Source organism: Engraulis encrasicolus, chromosome 23 (assembly GCF_034702125.1).
Source record: "Engraulis encrasicolus isolate BLACKSEA-1 chromosome 23, IST_EnEncr_1.0, whole genome shotgun sequence".
In the NCBI taxonomy this organism is placed as follows: Eukaryota; Metazoa; Chordata; class Actinopteri; order Clupeiformes; family Engraulidae; genus Engraulis; species Engraulis encrasicolus.
The window spans coordinates 22,644,418-22,662,538 of record NC_085879.1 but is presented as its reverse complement, the minus strand read 5'-3'; the positions used below and the strand labels follow the sequence as shown (position 1 = coordinate 22,662,538).

The following is an 18,121-nucleotide window of genomic DNA, read 5'->3' as shown; positions in this document are numbered from 1 at the left end:
TGGTCAAAGCAAGAAATAGATGACTGAAAATGTTGTCATTGGGCTTCATTGTCTCTCTCAATGACTGGCGGACTGGTCTTGGCTGAAAATGCCCGGCCTGAAAAGGCCTTGGTCACACACATGACCTCTTTTTAATCTCCATTTGCTATCAGGAGCGGAAGTGTCAACAAACTTGTGTGCAGTAACATACACAAGTCATTACATGGTATCAGTTTAGATTAAGGTCAAACTATGGGTAGGGTTATTTGTTTATATATATATATATATATATATATACCGGTATATATACAGAGGCTGTGCAATGTGCTTTCCAGAAATAATAAAAGCAAGAAAAAAATACATAGGCCTATGTGACTGCATATTATATGACTGCAACATACTGTAAGACAGAATATGAGGGAAAAAAGATCAGAAACATCAAAACACTTGTACTAAATGGACAAAAACAAAATACATAAAAATCATGAAATCAGTAGAAGCTCATGTGGCTATGTATTTCGGGGGAGCAACTGCACAACAGTGAGAAGCAGAGGAAGTAGGCTTATCTACAATGTGCGAAGAATATAACAGTCTCTCGATAACACCACAAAACCTGCCTCTTAATAGACTCAGCTACTTTTCGTGGCTCTTTCTTGACACCGATAGCGGACTTAAGAGATATCTTTGCATCTTCAATTTCAACTTTTTCCCATGTATTGCCTATAGGCCTGCATGTGACTTTGAACATTGTAAATAGCTCTTAATCACCCAACAAGTGCTTCCTGCCCCAAAAGCTCTCCACTTCCTGTCCATTAACTTCCATCAGCAACACCCACAGTGAAGAGGAAATGTGAGAAGTCTACTCCCACCCTGACTGGCACATACATGCACGCACACACACACACACACACACACACTGCAGACACACACACTGCAGACAGACACGCACATACACACCCATGCACACACATGCACACACTGAAAACCAGCTGAGGGGTTATATAAGACCAAGGAATGAACGTTTGGCATGGGGTGTACCACATGTGTGCAAGTGTGTTTAGAAGAGGGAAAAACAAAGCGCTGTTCCTGTGTGTAAGGTTTACATGAAAGAGGGGAAGCAGGAATGCGAGAGAGCAACCACAGGCGTGTGTTGGAGGGAAGAACCTGCGCAATTGGAAAAGAGGCAAAGACAGGACAGGACAGGACAGGCCAGAGACACTTCTTCAAGAGTCTGAGACGCTCAGGACGAACAGAAATTTAAAATACAGCGACAGCACAGACGTTACTCTTACTCTTCATTGCAGAGCACACAAAATTGCTGGCCTGGACTTCAGGAGTCATTGTAGGGTTAGATGTAGTGATCAACAAAAAGGCGTGGGTGACAGAAACTGTTGGAAAACAGGGAAGCAAAAGGGGGTAAAAGCCAAGGAGACACAGAAACAACGGGAAACGGGAGGAAAAAAACAGAGAGACATTTGGAATTTCATTTGAAGTCGGATATTTCTGGGAATAGAGAGCCAGCTGGTTTCCTCTCCCAAACATCTGCAGTGTAAGAACAAATGGCAATGGCTGTGCATCGCTCAGCCCCAACACTAGTGCTTGTGCTCTTTCTCTGCACTCTTCCATTGACCACTTCCCAGTCTGAACCGCCTTGTGGGGCGACAAGTAAGTTTGGATTCAAATTTTTTTTGTGTGTTCTGTGTCTTCCATGTCGCCAGAAGGACGGAAATTTTTGCTTTTGTCTTTTTTTGATCATTTTTTAAATAGTAGGATGGGCTACCTTTTGAATGAAATGTATGAACAAATCATCAACCCCACAACATTTGCACATAGACACAATTTCTGCTTTTTCACACAAATGCACGCACACACACGCACGCACACACACACACACAGCAGTGTGTAAGAGTAAGAACTAAGGCCCAGGATATGCTTGCCTCGGGACACGGATGGGTATGAACATTTTATGCATACTTTGCCATGCATGCTTTATGTCAGTTTTACACTCAGTAGCACACCTGACACAAAACTATGAGGGACGATGACACTTCAATGTTGAGGTCGCGGTAGAGTCAAATGCTAAGAAATATTATTAAGAGCCTTGTTATCTGCCCCCAGATGATTTCTCCAATATTGTGCTCTGATAGTTCTTAAGCAAGGGTGTGGACTTGTTTGCATACGGTGGACACAGGGTTATAAATTTTCTGTTACCAGAATGGCAATGACCAAGTCATAGTGCGTTACCAAAGGCCTTGTTGTCCTATGTCAGTGGTTCTCAAACTTTTACCCCCTTCAGAGGGCCTGGATGCTTCCGAGCCCCATAGGCAGGGAAGCCGACAAGGGGGGACAAAGGGGTCAGCTATCCCCGGCCCAGGGATATAGGGGGCCCATAATTGGGTCCTCAGTACATTTAATGTATTGAGTAGAGGGCCCTTTCAGATGACTTTGTCCTGGGCCCACCCAAAGCTGTCAGCGGCCCTGCCCATAAGACACTGTCTTATGTCATATAGTAGTGTTTTCAACTTTTCAATGACTATAACAGCGCTCCACTGTTGTAACGGCGTGCATACAGTATCTGGGGCCTTGGGAACTGGAGTGTTCCCACGAGGACGCCAGCCACACATCTGCCTGCAATAAGGCTTTTCCTGTCTTTCAGTCACTCCAAAGACAGATATTGTGCACAGAATGCCGCCCACCACAAATACTAACATGTCAAGCATTGAACTTCAAACGTAGGCCTTGGTTACACGAACACTAATTGATATTTTTTTCATCCGTTTTCATCCGCATGTGAACCACCCATTCACTGATGACGTCCACAGTACGTCCATATAGGAGCCATTTCTAGGCCAAATGTGGTATTAATGGAGGTATTTTCAACGTCATTTCAATGTCACACTGGGCTGACCTTAGGTTACAACTTACTCACCTTAGGTTCTGAAAACAACCGACAACAACTAAACATAAGCATACTACTACAACTAATTCAAGATTCAAGGAGTTTATTGTCATTGTCAATGAAGGCAACAAAATTGTGGAATAAATTGCTTATATCATGTCAATTACCTGTTTAAGCCGTCCAAAAAAGTGGCCTATAATGACGTCCAAATGTTCAACTACAGTTTGACGTAATAATGGGGTCATAATTAGACGTCCAAATAGTGGACCTAGTTTGCACGTCGGTCTGAGGTCCAGAATTGGTCATGGACCTACAGACGCAATGTAGACATCATCTCAACGTCTATATGACGTCCAATGTTTAGTGGGGTGACTGGTGTGTTTTTTAGCAGTGTTTCTCAACCTTTTTTTAGGCGAGGCACCCTTTCAATTCAAAAATTTCAAGGCACCCCAAACCAACAAACCGTAACATGGCACCACATCTGATACCACACAAGCTTAGAAAAGTAACACATTTGGAGATGTCACACTACCTACGCTCGAAGTTGAAGCTGACTGGGGCGACCTGTATTTGCTTTATTGTGCGTAAATGGCAGATGAAAGATTCCACTTACTAGCATTAACTTATCAATTTAGACAAATATGTATTATATTACATAATTTATTTATCAGCCATGTTTCCGCGGCACCCCTGAAGGGGGCCTACGGCACCCCAGGGTGCCCTGGCACCCCTGTTGAGAAACACTGTTTTAGAGAACTCTATTTTTTTAAATATCCGTTTAAGGGAGCTAGAAGTCTGTTTAGGCCTATGCATAAGCAGTCCCAAATGGATGCATTCTAATATCCATGCATGTAAACATGCTCTAAAGAGGACCAGGGTAACTTGTTGTGTGTGTCCTTTTACCATTTACAGTAAATGACACAAGATAAAAGGAAGTTTTGATAAGAGTGTAAAGGGTTATTTTCACCATGGTTCACTTTATTTATTTCCCATAGGGCTACTCTTTTCCAATGCTTAAACTCTATCACTGTGCTTGGTAAAGATGTATGATGGAAAGCTAAGGAATCTGACCATTAACAGTACACCACTGCATGTTTTACGTAACTGCATGTGGGACATGATGCTGAGGTTTTAACATACCATTTTATCACATAATCAATCTCTTAATGGCTGGCCTTTGACTTTCCAACTGACCATTCGGTTTCCAGATGATGCGCCACATTCCAGACAGCTGTTGTGTAAGTAGGCCATCTGAAGTGTACCAGAGAATTCCTAGAGTTCCAGAGAAATTATGTTGAGCAAAAATAACATGGCCAATTGAGATGTGGATAGTAATTGAACTTATGATGAAAACCTGTGAGAATTCTTGGCAAAAGACCATAATGGCCTATTTTACTACAAGGCGTAGTAATAAACCTGTGTGTTTAGAAAGCCCAGAATAAACAGCCTTCTCAGTTTACTTCATTCACTGTTATGATAGACTACATGTGTTTGTCAAACTACAGCAACTGTAAACGAGAATTAAGTGGCCAAAAACCATGATGCACATTGGGTAACACACATAACGTGAAACAGGTGCTGAAAATATTGTATGGCTCGTGCTTTGACTTGTTTAACTCAACAAAGTGTACGTATGCATGGGCACCACCATTGCTCTGTGACGTCATGTTCCTGCAGCTTAGTGTAGTCCGAGAGAGTAGAGAGAGAGAGGTTCCATTGGCCCATTGTTTCCGGGTTCTATTATTGCAAGGGAGAGGGGGGGAAATCCCCCTTTAGGCAGACCTAAGGACTGTTCTATTCAATGCTAGGAGCATTATGACATGCCCCTTTAGGCAGACCGGAACCTGGTCATGTTAGGTGCCCATAGCAACCTATTATATTGGCATATCTCTATATACTTAAAGAATCTCTGGTGTAGCATAGTACAGTACAGTTCAGTTTCGTTTATTTGATAGGGACAGATACACATCATGTAGGCCAGGGGTCAGGAACCTTTTTGGTGGAGAGAGCCATAAACCCCAATTAATAAAAAAAAAAATCACGAGAGCCATACCATTTTAAAAACACTGAATACAATTAAAAGCATATAATATCTCAATTGAGCCCAATAATTTTGGAGTGTACCGTCAAGTTATTAGTTGTATTGATAGTATGGGGTTGCCAACTGTCGACTTCATTATGGCAAGGGTCTGGGAGTCCTCCCCCTGAAAATGTTGTATTTCTTAGATGTAATTTCCTGAATTTTAACGCATTTTAACCTCCCATGTCCTGTTTCAACTCAATATGGAACCTGTACTTTTATTTATAAATATAGGACAATAGATAAGTAAGAGCCAGATACAGTTCCCAAAAGAGCCACATGTGGCTCTAGAGCCATAGGTTCCTGAACCCTGATGTTGGCTATGTACGCTCAACAGAATAACATCATAGCATTTACCCAGAAGGAAAAAGAGAGGGAAGGGGGGTTCTGTGGTATGAATCAGGGGATGGGGTAAGATGGCACTCAGGGGGCCCCTGGCCTTGGCCCCTCTTACTTTAAGCCTCTAGTTCCAGAGCATTTTTCCTGGTGCGAAGGTGGAATTACATAACTCCCAATATTCTGGAATGCAGCATTCATAGAAATGGTTGCAAGGTGGTCGGCCGTCTTTAAGAGGTGGTGAACCTATGACCCATCGCACAAGTCACATGGCATGCTTTAAGTCATTGGGAAACACCCCAACCACTCATACCTTCTGTAATGTGTACAAAGGCCTGAAACTGTAACATTTTCCACCAGGAAGTGTTTTGCAACACTTTGTCAGTAAGTAGTTGTCATAAATTGTAGCAATGCTGATGTCTGCATTCTCTAGGATCTTACAACTACTTACACTGTTATGGGGCATATCGGAAGAAAACAGAAGGGGGATCCTGGGATATGAATCGGGGGGTGGGGGAAGTTGGCACTCAGAGGGCCCCAGGGCCTTGGCCCTTCTCACTTTGAGCCTGAGCCTTTGAGTGAAAACGCCTGAGGGCCCTGAAAACACAGATGATGTTAGTCACCTGAAATGGCCCTTCAATTAAAGGTTATTATATGCTTGTACTAGCATTAGGATTCATTGATAAAAAAAAAACCATCCTGTTACTGTATACTATGCCATAATAAAGCTACAGCCTTATAATTCTTGGAAGACTTTATGTCTGATTATGAGTCTGATTATGAGTATGAGTCAGACTTTATGTCTGATTATGTCTGAGTTCCAGAGTATTCTTCCTGGTATGAAGGTGGAATTACACAACCTCCCAATATTCTGGAATGCCCTGTTAATAGAAATGATTGCTAGGTGGTCGTCCATCTTTATGAAGTGGTGAACCTATGACCCATTGCATACAAAGTCATACGTATCACATGGCATTCTGTAAGTCATCACTCGTACCTTCTGTGTACAAAGGCCTGAAAGTCTAACATTTTCCACCAGGAAGTGTTTTGTAACACTTTGTCAGTGAGTAGGGATGAAACTGAGTTAAACCCCAGCTGACTAATGCAGTGCTCCTCTTTATTGATTTCCAAGCTCGACTCAAGTTGAATGACTGCATTTACAATATTCCCCTATTACAATCTGAATTTACATTACAAGACAATGCATAACGGCTGCAAGACAAAAAAATAAGAAAGACCGAAATTAACTTTGAGAAGTAAAGGACCTAATCCAATCAGACAAACTAATGACCATTGTCAAGACACAATGTGAATCTTGACATGGGCCGGGAAGAAAGAGGATCCCTAATCAGATCTGCGGCATTAGATTTTAATAATTGATGTGGGCAGTAAGCCGAAAAGGATATGAAACCACACAGAAGAAGCTTAGACAAAAAACAGAGAACATTTAGTTTATGGTACCCTCTCAACCTACTGTAGAAGTAAAAGGAGCCAGCGCCGCTGACAGCTTTGGCCAGGCCTAGCTCAAAGTCATCTGAGAGGCGGTCCCACCCCAAGCCCCATTCTGGGACCTGTCTCACCCTGGGCCTGGGACACATTACCTCTTTGGTTCTTGTCTGTGCTTCCCAACAGAGAACATTTTGTTCATTTTGGTACATTCTGAATGTACAACATGTGACTATGACTTATACAAGGAAAGTGTTTCCTTGTTGTTCATTGTGGGACAACTTAACCATTTTGTCAGATCATATTCCCATAGATGGTGTAGTACTCTGCAAAACAATATTACTGCAATGTTTGAAGAGCTCTTTATAATGCAAAAATAAACTCAATAGTATTTTAATGATTTTTTTCATTTCAATTTTAATTTTGCATTTACTTTCATAGAGTTTCACAAAAGAGTTCTTATTTTAGCCAAAAGAAGCACAATTACAGTTACTATTGGTCCAGTGCTGTGTCAGATTGTGCACAATCCTTTTAAGTTGTATTTATTATTAATTATTTGTTTACTGTTTATATAATTCTTCGTCTTCCCGTTGGTCTTGAACTTTTGACCTTGGCTATAGCTTTGTTTACACAGAATGTTTACAGTCATCAGCCCTCAAGCCTTGAAGTTGAAGCTCTGTAGAAAACATATTAACTCCTTTGAAGGCCTATCTTTTGGCTAAATTGGAATTGAGCAGCCACCAGGATGTTGTTTTCCCAGGGGAAATGAATGAACCTTTCAAGAAATACACACTAGGGTGATCATCAATGCAGTCATGAGATAGCCTACTGGTGTTATGTTGAAATGTGCTACCTTTTCCAACGGACTTTAACTCTAACCCAAACCCTTAACACTGACCCAAGAACAGTTTGTAGTGCAGCTCAAAGGTAATATCAACTGTACACTGGACATGGCATGCTCCCAAAAGTGTCAATTCTCAATCCTGGTGAGAAGGTGGAAGATGATGGTGGTAGATGTGCTGTCTGTGACAGAGATACCCTAAACAGGATACTATGACCTCTTTCTGGTCCCCAGGGCACCTGTTGGGCTGACTGTCCCCTTGCTCACATGCAAAGAGTGCACCTGCACACCTGCAGTGGTGTGCCGTGTGAATTTCCATCCTCATCTCTCACGCCATTTAACTTAATGATTCATTCATCTGCCCTCTTCTGTACAAGTCCAGACCATCTCAGATAAATGTTTATGACTTTTTTCACTACCTAATAATTTAACATGTGCTATCTCTCTGATAAGTTCATAGCTTCTCATGCAGTATCTAAGCTATTCCTACAGAGAATAATGACTCACCATACACTAAAACTAGCCTGATTATCATCTCTTCGAGACTTGGTCTGACCAAGAGCATAACAATGAACATTTCCCAAACGGCATGGTTGACCCGCCTCCCTTGGTTTCCCGACACAGTAAAAGGAGTTCCCGTATTTTCGGGAACTCCGAAAGTACTTGCATTGCTCATGACCTGACTATACTAACACATGCCCTCTGTGATCTTTTAACACAGGGGCTCGCTCCTTCCATTTGGACAACTGCAGCGAGGTACCTCCAGAGGAGGAAAAACAACTGAGGTCCAACACAACAACCGTGTTGCTGCCCAGCCTGTACCTGGTGGCCTTGGTGGTGGGTCTGCCGTCCAACCTGTTGGCCCTGTGGGTGCTGTTGTTCCGCACCAAGAAGCAGCCCTCCACCATCCTGCTCATCAACCTGACCACCTGTGACCTGTTGTTGCTGGTTGTTCTGCCCTTCCGCATCGCCTACCACTTCCAGGGCAACAACTGGACGCTGGGTGAGCCCTTCTGTCGTCTGGTGATGGCACTCTTCTATGGGAACATGTACGGGTCCATAATGTGCCTCGCCCTAATAGCGTTTGACCGATACCTGGCACTTGTTCACCCATTTAGCGGCATGATGCTACGCGGCTTTCGACTGTCAGTGTACATGAGCGTGGCTGTGTGGTCTGTGGTGCTAGCAGCTATGGTGCCCCTGTTAGCCACACGCCAGGCGTACCTTGTGAGGAACCTCGAAATCATTACCTGCCATGATGCGCTACCCATAGACACACAGCGCAGCTTCTTCCTGCCGTACTTTGCCAGCCTCTTCAGCATTTGCTTCGTGCTGCCGTTGGCGGTGGTGGTCTTCTGCTACTGCTGCGTTCTGTACACGCTGATAAAAGCCGGCGAGCGCTACAACCACGCAGCAAAGGTCACCGTGCTGGTGATGGTGGTGTGTCTGGTGTGTCTCCTTCCCAGCAACGTGCTGCTGATAACCCACAACTACAACCTGCTGAAGGAGGGCAAGGAGACTGTGGACAACCTCTACATGCCCTACATGTTAATGCTGGCCCTCAGCACCTTCAACAGCTGCCTGGACCCCTTCATCTTCTACTATGTGTCAGATGAGTTTCGGGAGAAGGCGCTGCAGGTGTTGTGCTGTAGAAAGTCCATCAAGGAGCCCATTTCCAGTCAGAAGGAGACAAGCTCGACATCCATGTCGTCAAGGTCAAAAGTGACACTGGGGACCACCTCTGGCCAGGCGTCGGCACCGACTGAGGCGAGCTGCCTGAAATCAGAAGTGGTTTGAAGTGTGAGCCCAAAGAATGAAGCTGTTCGCTTCTGGACTTCTTCTTTGAGTTTGAAGACATCTAGAGCTTTGCCAGTTCTAGTCAGGCAAGCTAAGCTGCTTTGATGAGGAGTGAAACAACTTCAAGCGCAATGGAGAAGTACAGTTTCTTTCAGCTAAACTCTCTGAATATCATGACCTGGATGAATGAGAATCTTCACAGACAGTCTGAGTGTGCGGTTAGCTGTGAAGGAGACTAGACTACAACAGCCATTTGACCATCTGACTTCCAGACTTGGAAACCTCAGAACTTTTGTTATTGTCATTACAGACTTCCTTGTACAATGAAACAAATGGGGTTCAACAAAATGGAGATGAAGTCTATTCGATGTGTTCAGAGAGTGTACATGCAATAACTGCAAGATGTCCTCACTGCCTATCCTCAGTGGCTATATGGAGCAAAGAGATGTTTACAGTATATGCAGTATTATGATGAGTATACAGTATTATGATTATAGGAAGATAGCAGGCCGGTTTTATATTTGCAATGCATGCAGTTTTGTTCAGCCACTTGTGGAGTTAATATGGTGAACTGAGAACTACTGTAATAGACGTAAAGGTCAACATGCCTTGAACTGAAAGGTCAGCATTATTTTCACATTTACACATTTACGGACCAATCGTATACAGTGCAACAAAGGTGGGGTCAAAATGTCAGAATTAATACAATGATCAGGATCTGTGTTGTCCTATTGGTAATTGTGGATGAATTTTGTTGGAACTGACTTTAATGACCATTTTAATGTAATACTGTATACCTGCTATATATCTGCAATGTAATATACAACAAAGAACAGTCTAAAGGGCCGTACACACGTCGCTGCTATTTACTCGCTACTTGCTCACTCGCCTACTTGCCACTCGCTCTGGGTGATTTTGTTTACTGGTTGTCATGGTTCCTGCTGTCCGCGCCAATAACGTCCGTACGAAACAAAATGTAGGCCTACGCTGTTTAACGTTGATCGTGTGCTGTGCACAACCATGCATATGAGCCTTTGATGGTGTACACTGTATGCATTTTACTCAACACTTTTAACCAAAGTGTGATGGCGACGTGCAGAAGTTGGGTGGTCAGAACACCACAGGGGCAACGTCACCTGTCAATAATCTGTATTCTGCATTCCAATTGGTTACTCGCTTAACTCGCATCGCTTGTACTCTCCTCGCCTACTCGCCAGCGAGACTCGCTGGAACACGTAGACATTCTATTGACTTCATCCGCTGAGCGAGTAACTAGCAGCGATGTGTGTGTACGGCCCTTAAGGCTTCTCTTGGTAGCCCTAATGGAGGGGGTTTTCCCCCCTGAGGACTCCTTGATAATTGCATGTACATATGCGGTATGTGCAGAGTTTGACACAGCTGCATAGAATTAGTCAACAGAGTGTATCAAAGTTATGAGGGCAATAGTTACGTCCAGAATTGTGATAAACCTTTTCACAGACCCCCTGGGAATATGTGACACACCCACTGGGGTCCCCGGACCCCACTTTGTAGATGGTAGCTTTTGCCTTGCCTCAAGTGAATGTATGTGCTATGCCTGTGAAATATGGAACATATTGTTTTAGTCTGAGAATGTTAATGTATGCTATATTTACCCTGTATTATTTTGTATAATTAAAACAAACACGCCTCACCGTCAGGAATTGTTTTGACCAACAGGCCAAATTATGTGAAAAGCTACAAACCGTGTGTCGAAATGACTGTGCTACTTTACTGTGTCCAGACTGTGTTTTTCCAAAGCGTGCCAAGAGCTACAAAACTGTGTGAACTTTGGAGGGCTGCCTTAATGTCTGTGTAAGCAGCTGAACGGTTCAGCCAAACAGACATTGTACATGGATTCATTCATCACTGTAAGTGCTCAAGGGGGAATAGGGGGCGTGTGGAAATTACGGTTGCCTGACTAGGCTATCAAAGCTACATATTATATCAGAACATTATTGTGACAAGCTTTTGATGCCAAGCATTTGTAGATGATATGATATCATAGACCACAGTTCACTGTGAGAAAAAAAAAGAATTTCAAAAGGGACATTTTTTTTGTCCACTTGGTGCTTTAGCACCACCTTGTCCCTATCTGTGCACGCCTATGCCCATGTATTGGGGGCCTGGCCATGCTAGCATACTTGTGCACTTTTATACTTGTGGATGCTTGACAGTGGCCCTGGCTATATGCAAGCAAACTTGCGAACAGCCCACTTCTGATAGTGCCAAGAGCAATATGGCTAAGAGCCAAAACACACGAGTAAAGGACGAAAGACGAGATACTAGAGCAGAGAGTGGGTCATTTCTCAAAAGCTTTTAGACGTTGACAAATCGAACTTGTCAAATGGTTAATTTCCTCCCTATTTCCTACAGCATACGTCGAAAACAATAAGGATTAATGATAATGAGAAGGGGTCAGAAAAACAGTTTTTATCTTTGGTACTGATATGTGGTGGCATGGTGTTTTATGTGTCTTCCGAGAATCCTGAAGTACGTAAAGGGTTTAATGACATTACTGTAAGCAGGGCTGATGGGGATAGACGAGGAAAAAACACAAGCTATTAATATCAAAATATTAGCAAAAATAAAATTGTTATCATTATATTATCCACACAATTTTATTATGTTGATATCAGCAAATGATACAAATTATATGATATCATAATGGTGGCCCAGAGTACATGTTGCAGTGTTAGTTCAACATTCAGAGTCAAAACTAACACTCATAGCCTACAGTCAATAGTCAATAGTCTGTATGTGTTTAATTTGTATCACTGCAACATCCACGGTGTATTACTCATATTTTTAATGTAATAATAGGCCTATACTAATTTTGTGTCCCGAGGTTTCACACTAGCCTGCCTGCAGCATTACTGTAAAAGAGTACCCCTCCGGACACCACTTTCTGTAATCAAGTGTGTGCATGCGGCCAACACAACGCCTTTTCAACTCCATGCATGGGGAGATAAGCAACACAATGACACAGCGGTCCCGAGGAGGGTGGGGTGAGAGTGTGTGTGTGTGTGTGTGTGTGTGTGTGTGTGTGTGTGTGTGTGTGTGCGTGCGTGTGTGTGTGTGTGTGTGTGTGTGTGTGTGTGCGTGCGTGCGTGCGTGCGTGCGTGCATGCGTGCGTGCGTGCGTGCGTGTGCATGGTTGCGTGCATGTGTTTGTGTGTGTCCGTGTTTGTGTGTGTATGAGTGTGTATGTGTGTGTGCAGGGGAGTTGTTTGGGTTGAGTGACATCCGTGGGTCGTCTATGTGTCAGTTGAGTGAGACTAAGCGCTTGGAATATCTCCCGCCTCTACTTTTGTGTAAGTGATTCACTCCTTATTTCTCTTTATTCGGCTGTTCAGTCAGCATTTAAAAATAGATACTTGTTGCAATGGACACAATGGAAGATAAACAATTAACCTCCTGCCATGAATATGAACAGATTATTTTCACTGTAACCCTACTGTATAAATTATGCTGTAAATGAAGAGCTCTTTTCCAAAATGAGATATATCCATTTTATAGAATGTTGGGAAATTGACATTTTTGTATTGGGCCTTCCATTGAAATGCATTGCAAAATGTATTTTTATAGAGGTTTAAAAGTATGTTCTCAAAACATTTGAATGGCAAGGATTCACACATAGATGATAGGACTTCTTTACAGTGAATTCCAATATTAAAATGCAAAAAGTAAAAAATGGTAGATATAGCGTTTTGGAAAAGAACTCTTCAAATCTTCCTCCATGACCATATTTACAAAATGCTTTATCTCTTTATCACTGAGGGAAGCTGACACTGAATTATAAATTACAAACTGAATGCTGAACTTTGAACGTAGCCCATCATGTCGCCCAGTATGTCTTATTTCCAGGACATCTCTTGTCGTCATATGCCTGCTTGACTCACAAAGGGCATCTAAAAAGTACAGGCTTTTACGGTAATGTAGCCAAGATAACTGATAGTCATGTGTTTATTAGGCCATGAGCGTTAGCTTGGGACCGGGGCAGTATCCACTTTGTGGAGCTTGTTTTTCATGTATTAGCACTTACTGATTTGCCCTGGGAAAGCCTCTTTTAATGCCAGAGATAAAATATTCTTGGTACAGTAACAATTAGCCTCCATCTCATCCATTATCGATCAGTAGGATATTAGAGAAATTAGCGAGGTTTGTTTATTATTTATTATTTTGCCGAAACATTTGTTACAAAGACACGGATATCTACAGCTGGAGAACATTAGCTTGATGTTTACCCTGAAAACACACACACACACACACACACACACACACACACACACACACACACACACACACACACACACACACACACACACACACACACACACACACACACACACACACACACACACACACACAGCGCAAATGACAGGCTGCATGGGGATTGTACATTTTCCTCTAAAGGCATGTCATCAGACAATTTTTGGTTTTCACTATGACTGTGTAAACTATAGTGCTGTGGCATCAGCAACTGAGACCTCTTTGTCACACCAGCTATGGTGACATTTGTGCAAGCTCAAATCGACACCTAGTGATCAGGGCCATGTAGTGCAACTTAGCGGATGCATCAATATGTGCAATCTTATTGTTCATTCAACTGTACTCTGAATTCCACTGTAGTGTTTCTCTTTAATTCAACACTTCAGCTCTTTAAATCAACACTCAAGGAGTTAATTGGGACCATATTTTCTCATATCCATATTGGGACTGAATTGATTGGGACCGTATATTCCCAGAACAGTGTTGAATTAAAACTGTAGCTGCTCCAAAACTGTGATTTTCCAGTCTTAATTCCAAACTTACTGTAGACCAAACAACACTAAGGGACCAAACAACACTATAGGTTTGAAATTGTAAATACATTTGCCTTTTTTCAGTGTCATTTCAACACTAGGACAGTAGATTAACACTCTTTTTGCAGAGTGTGTCGTCTGAGTATTGATCAAGTGTGAAGTGTTGAACATGACTATAGCAAAAGCTATATTCCATTCATTACATGGGGTACTTTTTTAGCCTTTGTCTGTTTTGATTCATTTAACTCAGAAGATGGAAGAGATTTTGATGAAAATTGGGATGGATTAGCATCTGAAAACTTTGATTTTGACAGGGATCCATGGGCACTTGAGCTGTCTATTGGCAGATGTCCTGCATCCCTTATAGTATGACTATATGCATATTGATAATACACGTTATTTTTACAGCATCTTAAATGTACTGTGTGTGACAGCAAGAAAAAATCAAGAAAAAATGTGTATATTTTAGGAAACAATGATGACAGGTTTACTGGGTGAAGAACCAAGCGAGTGATTCATATTCCACGCCAATATTTTAACACAATGTTGAGTTCCACATCACAAACTGAGTCTAAACATAACAATGGATAAACATACCTGTTTATAAAAAGTATCTTCTACATATACACAAGGCCAAAGAAGATGCAAACTGATGGGAGTTTTTTCCTGCTGAGCCCAGTTGTAAATGTATAAAAATGTGTGTCTACATGTATCAACATGTAATGATACATACGGTACTAACACTTAATATACCTAACTCTAACCCTGAGGTACAATGCAAACAATGTTACATAGGCTATCGCACATTGTTATATTGTAATTAGCCCATTTTGGCCTGATGCTGCATATATACATGGAGCGACATATACACTGCATTCAGGCTCTTGTGATTTGATGTTTCTTGTTACAAATGTGGGTATGTTAGAGTTGAATAAATACATTCCAATACAAGATGATGGACCTAGCTTCCTAGCCTAGGTCCTATTTCATGTTTTTTATGTGCTTCGGAGACTGCGATAGTAGGGCACTTTTTCTCAAAAAGAGCTTAGGCATTCAGCAGGTGTTTTTTTGCAGGTGCCTTAGGCTAAAATGGGTTAATGTAACAGTGATGGTAAAACAAAAAGTATCCATTGTAGTAAATAAATATTCTTGCTAAACTCTGATGCAGGTCAACGACAGTGCTGTGCCCTGCCACTTCTTTCTTCAATAACACACTGGCCCCATGGACCCCTCCGACTCAGTGAAGGCCGTGGATGATGGTATGCTGTTTTCCTTAGTCCTTCATCCTTCATGCTTCTCACCTGTAAGCTTCTAGGCTGTCAGTTCTGCACCATACACACACACACACACACACACACACACACACACACACACACACACACACACACACACACACACACACACACACACACACACACACACACACACACACACACACACACACACACACACACACACACACACACACAGTCTTGGAGCAGTTTTTGCTATAGGTTTGGGAGTTGATCCTGGGATCAAGGCCCAATTGGGAGACTTCTCCATTGGGAGGACACTTGTTTACCCTGATGTCTCCCTTGAGTCCTACAATGATAAAAAGCAGATTTTGACATTTTTACTGAGGGAACAAATATGATGCACAGTGTAAATATTCTACGGCACTTTACCGCAAACACTCAAACACCTATGGAGAGCCATAGTGTCTTGCCCATATGGTCTACCTGTCGAGCTGAGCTATGAAGCCGGTAGGAAATGCTGCAGTAGGGGTTAGTGTTTAGACTACCATCAAAAAAAAAGAGTTTGGTGGCCCTAGTCGTGGCTGAAATTGTAGGAGTAGCCTATTGACTGGGGAGCCGGGTTCAACTCTGGCCACTGAGGTTGTTTCCCAACACTCCCCCATCTCTCTCTCTCCCACTCACTTCCTATATATATATATATATATATATATATATATATATATAATGTGTATGTGTGTATATATATATATAATTTGTATGTATATATATATATATATATATATATATATATATATATATATATATATATGTATATATATATTAGGGCTTTGACTTGTGCCCCAAAATCATAGTCGAAGTTCGTTTCTAAATTAAAAACGATATTCGAATATATTCGAATATTTATCCATATTTTTTACCATTAAAATTGCCCCAGTTAGACCTGATATCAAACTGAAGTTGTTCTTTCCCCCAGTCAGTGACTAGTAAAAGGCTATTCCAACCAGAGATGTAGCCTAATGGCCCATTAACAACATGCATTCAACCAGCCATTATTGTTTAGCGATCGTTCAGCACCATTGAGAGTAAATAGAAGAGTAAATAGAATGGAGGCCAAAATTCTATTTCATTGTTGAAGCCAAGTTGGAGCCAAGGTTGGACCCAAAAAGACAAAAAAATGGCCAAATCCCATTCATTCCTATGAGAGACATAAAACCCTGTATCTCCCTTAAATGCCACTCCAGGGGGATAATTTTTCGCTCAACTAGTAGGTCCCCTTGCTCTCCAACTTACCAGGGTGGTGATTTTTTGTGGTGATGTTATGTTTTAGAGAGATATTAAAAGTTAAATTGACCAATGAGCATCAGAACATCAATGGCTCTGGATTGACCGTTAGAAGTCTTGTTGTTGTCCAATCAGCACCTGCGTTTGGCGTTGCTAAGGTGGAATGTAAGTTGGAATGTTCCCAAATCTGGCTTCAAAGCGTTGAATGGCAAATAGCGTTGATTTGGCGTCCATTCTATTTACTGTCAATGTTCAGCACTTATAAGAAGACGGTACTTAGAGGTGTGAATGCAGATTAAAACATGGCAAAGCTAGCAGCCATGTCAAACTTGTAGCCCAAGTTAAAATTTGAATTGGATCATATGGGAATCATGAGAATTGAGCACACAGCACCAATATCAACAAATATGTATTTATTTTCTATCACTAATGACGGACATTTAGGTAGTGTGTTTGTAGGCCCAGGTAAGATGACTGCTCTCATCTAAAAACGAACATTACACAAACTAGCAGTGCGCTAAAAATATGCTAAAAGCTAACAAAATCATCACCTGGAGTCTGCCTGATCTGACACCCAGACCAACGAAGCTAATTTGGTCAAAATCCAAAAAACAAGAAGTTATTATCTTACTCTTGGCGTAATCACAGGTACTTGTGGGTTGAATCACATAATTCCAGAAACTCGTCAACAACTCCAGAAAGTAATGTGATGGTGCTTTGTTTATTAACTGTAGCCATTCACTCGAATGGAACTCTGCAGCACTCATCTACTTGTTATGCGGACTCTGAGGGAGACTGCCTGCCGCAAGTGTCCTGCTACGGAACACAGAGAGATGAGCCACGCACGCGACTCTCCTCAACACAGCTGTAGTAATTAACCAGCCATGGAAAATATAAATTGAGACTGTGAATTGCGATGTTTACAAGGAAATGATTTTAATCAATACAATGAAATACCCAAAAAAGCAATACCCATGTCAGATTCGAATATTAATGGCCAATTAATATTCGTTCGAATGTCTCGAATTTTCTTAACATTCGACTTATATTCGAATATCGAATATCGAAGTCAAAGGCTTAATATATATATAGGAAGTGAGTGGGAGAGAGAGAGATGGGGGAGTGTTGGGAAACAACCTCAGTGGCCAGAGTTGACCTCAGTGGCCAGTGGCCAGAGAGTATAATTTGTATGTATGTATATATATATATATATATGTATATATATATATATATATATATATATATATATATATATATATGTATATATATATATATATATATAAATATATATATATACATAGGCTATATATACAAATTTATGTACAGACTCCCTCAGTTTGAAGTCTGTTATTTGCAACAGTGTGGAGAGTCAAAGTCAGTGTAAAATGGAGTCTTAAATCAGTAT

The 18,121-nt window shown here is 41.7% G+C and overlaps 1 protein-coding gene across 1 annotated transcript; it reads left to right on the top strand.

Annotated features, from left to right (window-relative positions):
* Positions 1–546: 546 nt before the first annotated feature.
* On the top strand, positions 547–10,619 carry LOC134439578 (proteinase-activated receptor 4-like). The gene is made up of 2 exons (XM_063189479.1): positions 547–1,644; positions 8,303–10,619. Exons 1-2 carry the CDS (start codon positions 1,539–1,541, stop codon positions 9,376–9,378), a joined length of 1,182 nt encoding a protein of 393 aa, XP_063045549.1. The 5' UTR covers positions 547–1,538; the 3' UTR covers positions 9,379–10,619.
* Positions 10,620–18,121: the final 7,502 nt, after the last annotated feature.

Excerpts from the sequence above, each read along its gene's own strand:
- LOC134439578 (XM_063189479.1), top strand. The coding sequence starts at position 1,539 with ATGGCAATGGCTGTGCATCGCTCAGCCCCAACACTAGTGCTTGTGCTC. Across the intron at positions 1,645-8,302 it reads ACCGCCTTGTGGGGCGACAA|GGGCTCGCTCCTTCCATTTG; the intron begins GTAAGTTTGGAT and ends CTTTTAACACAG.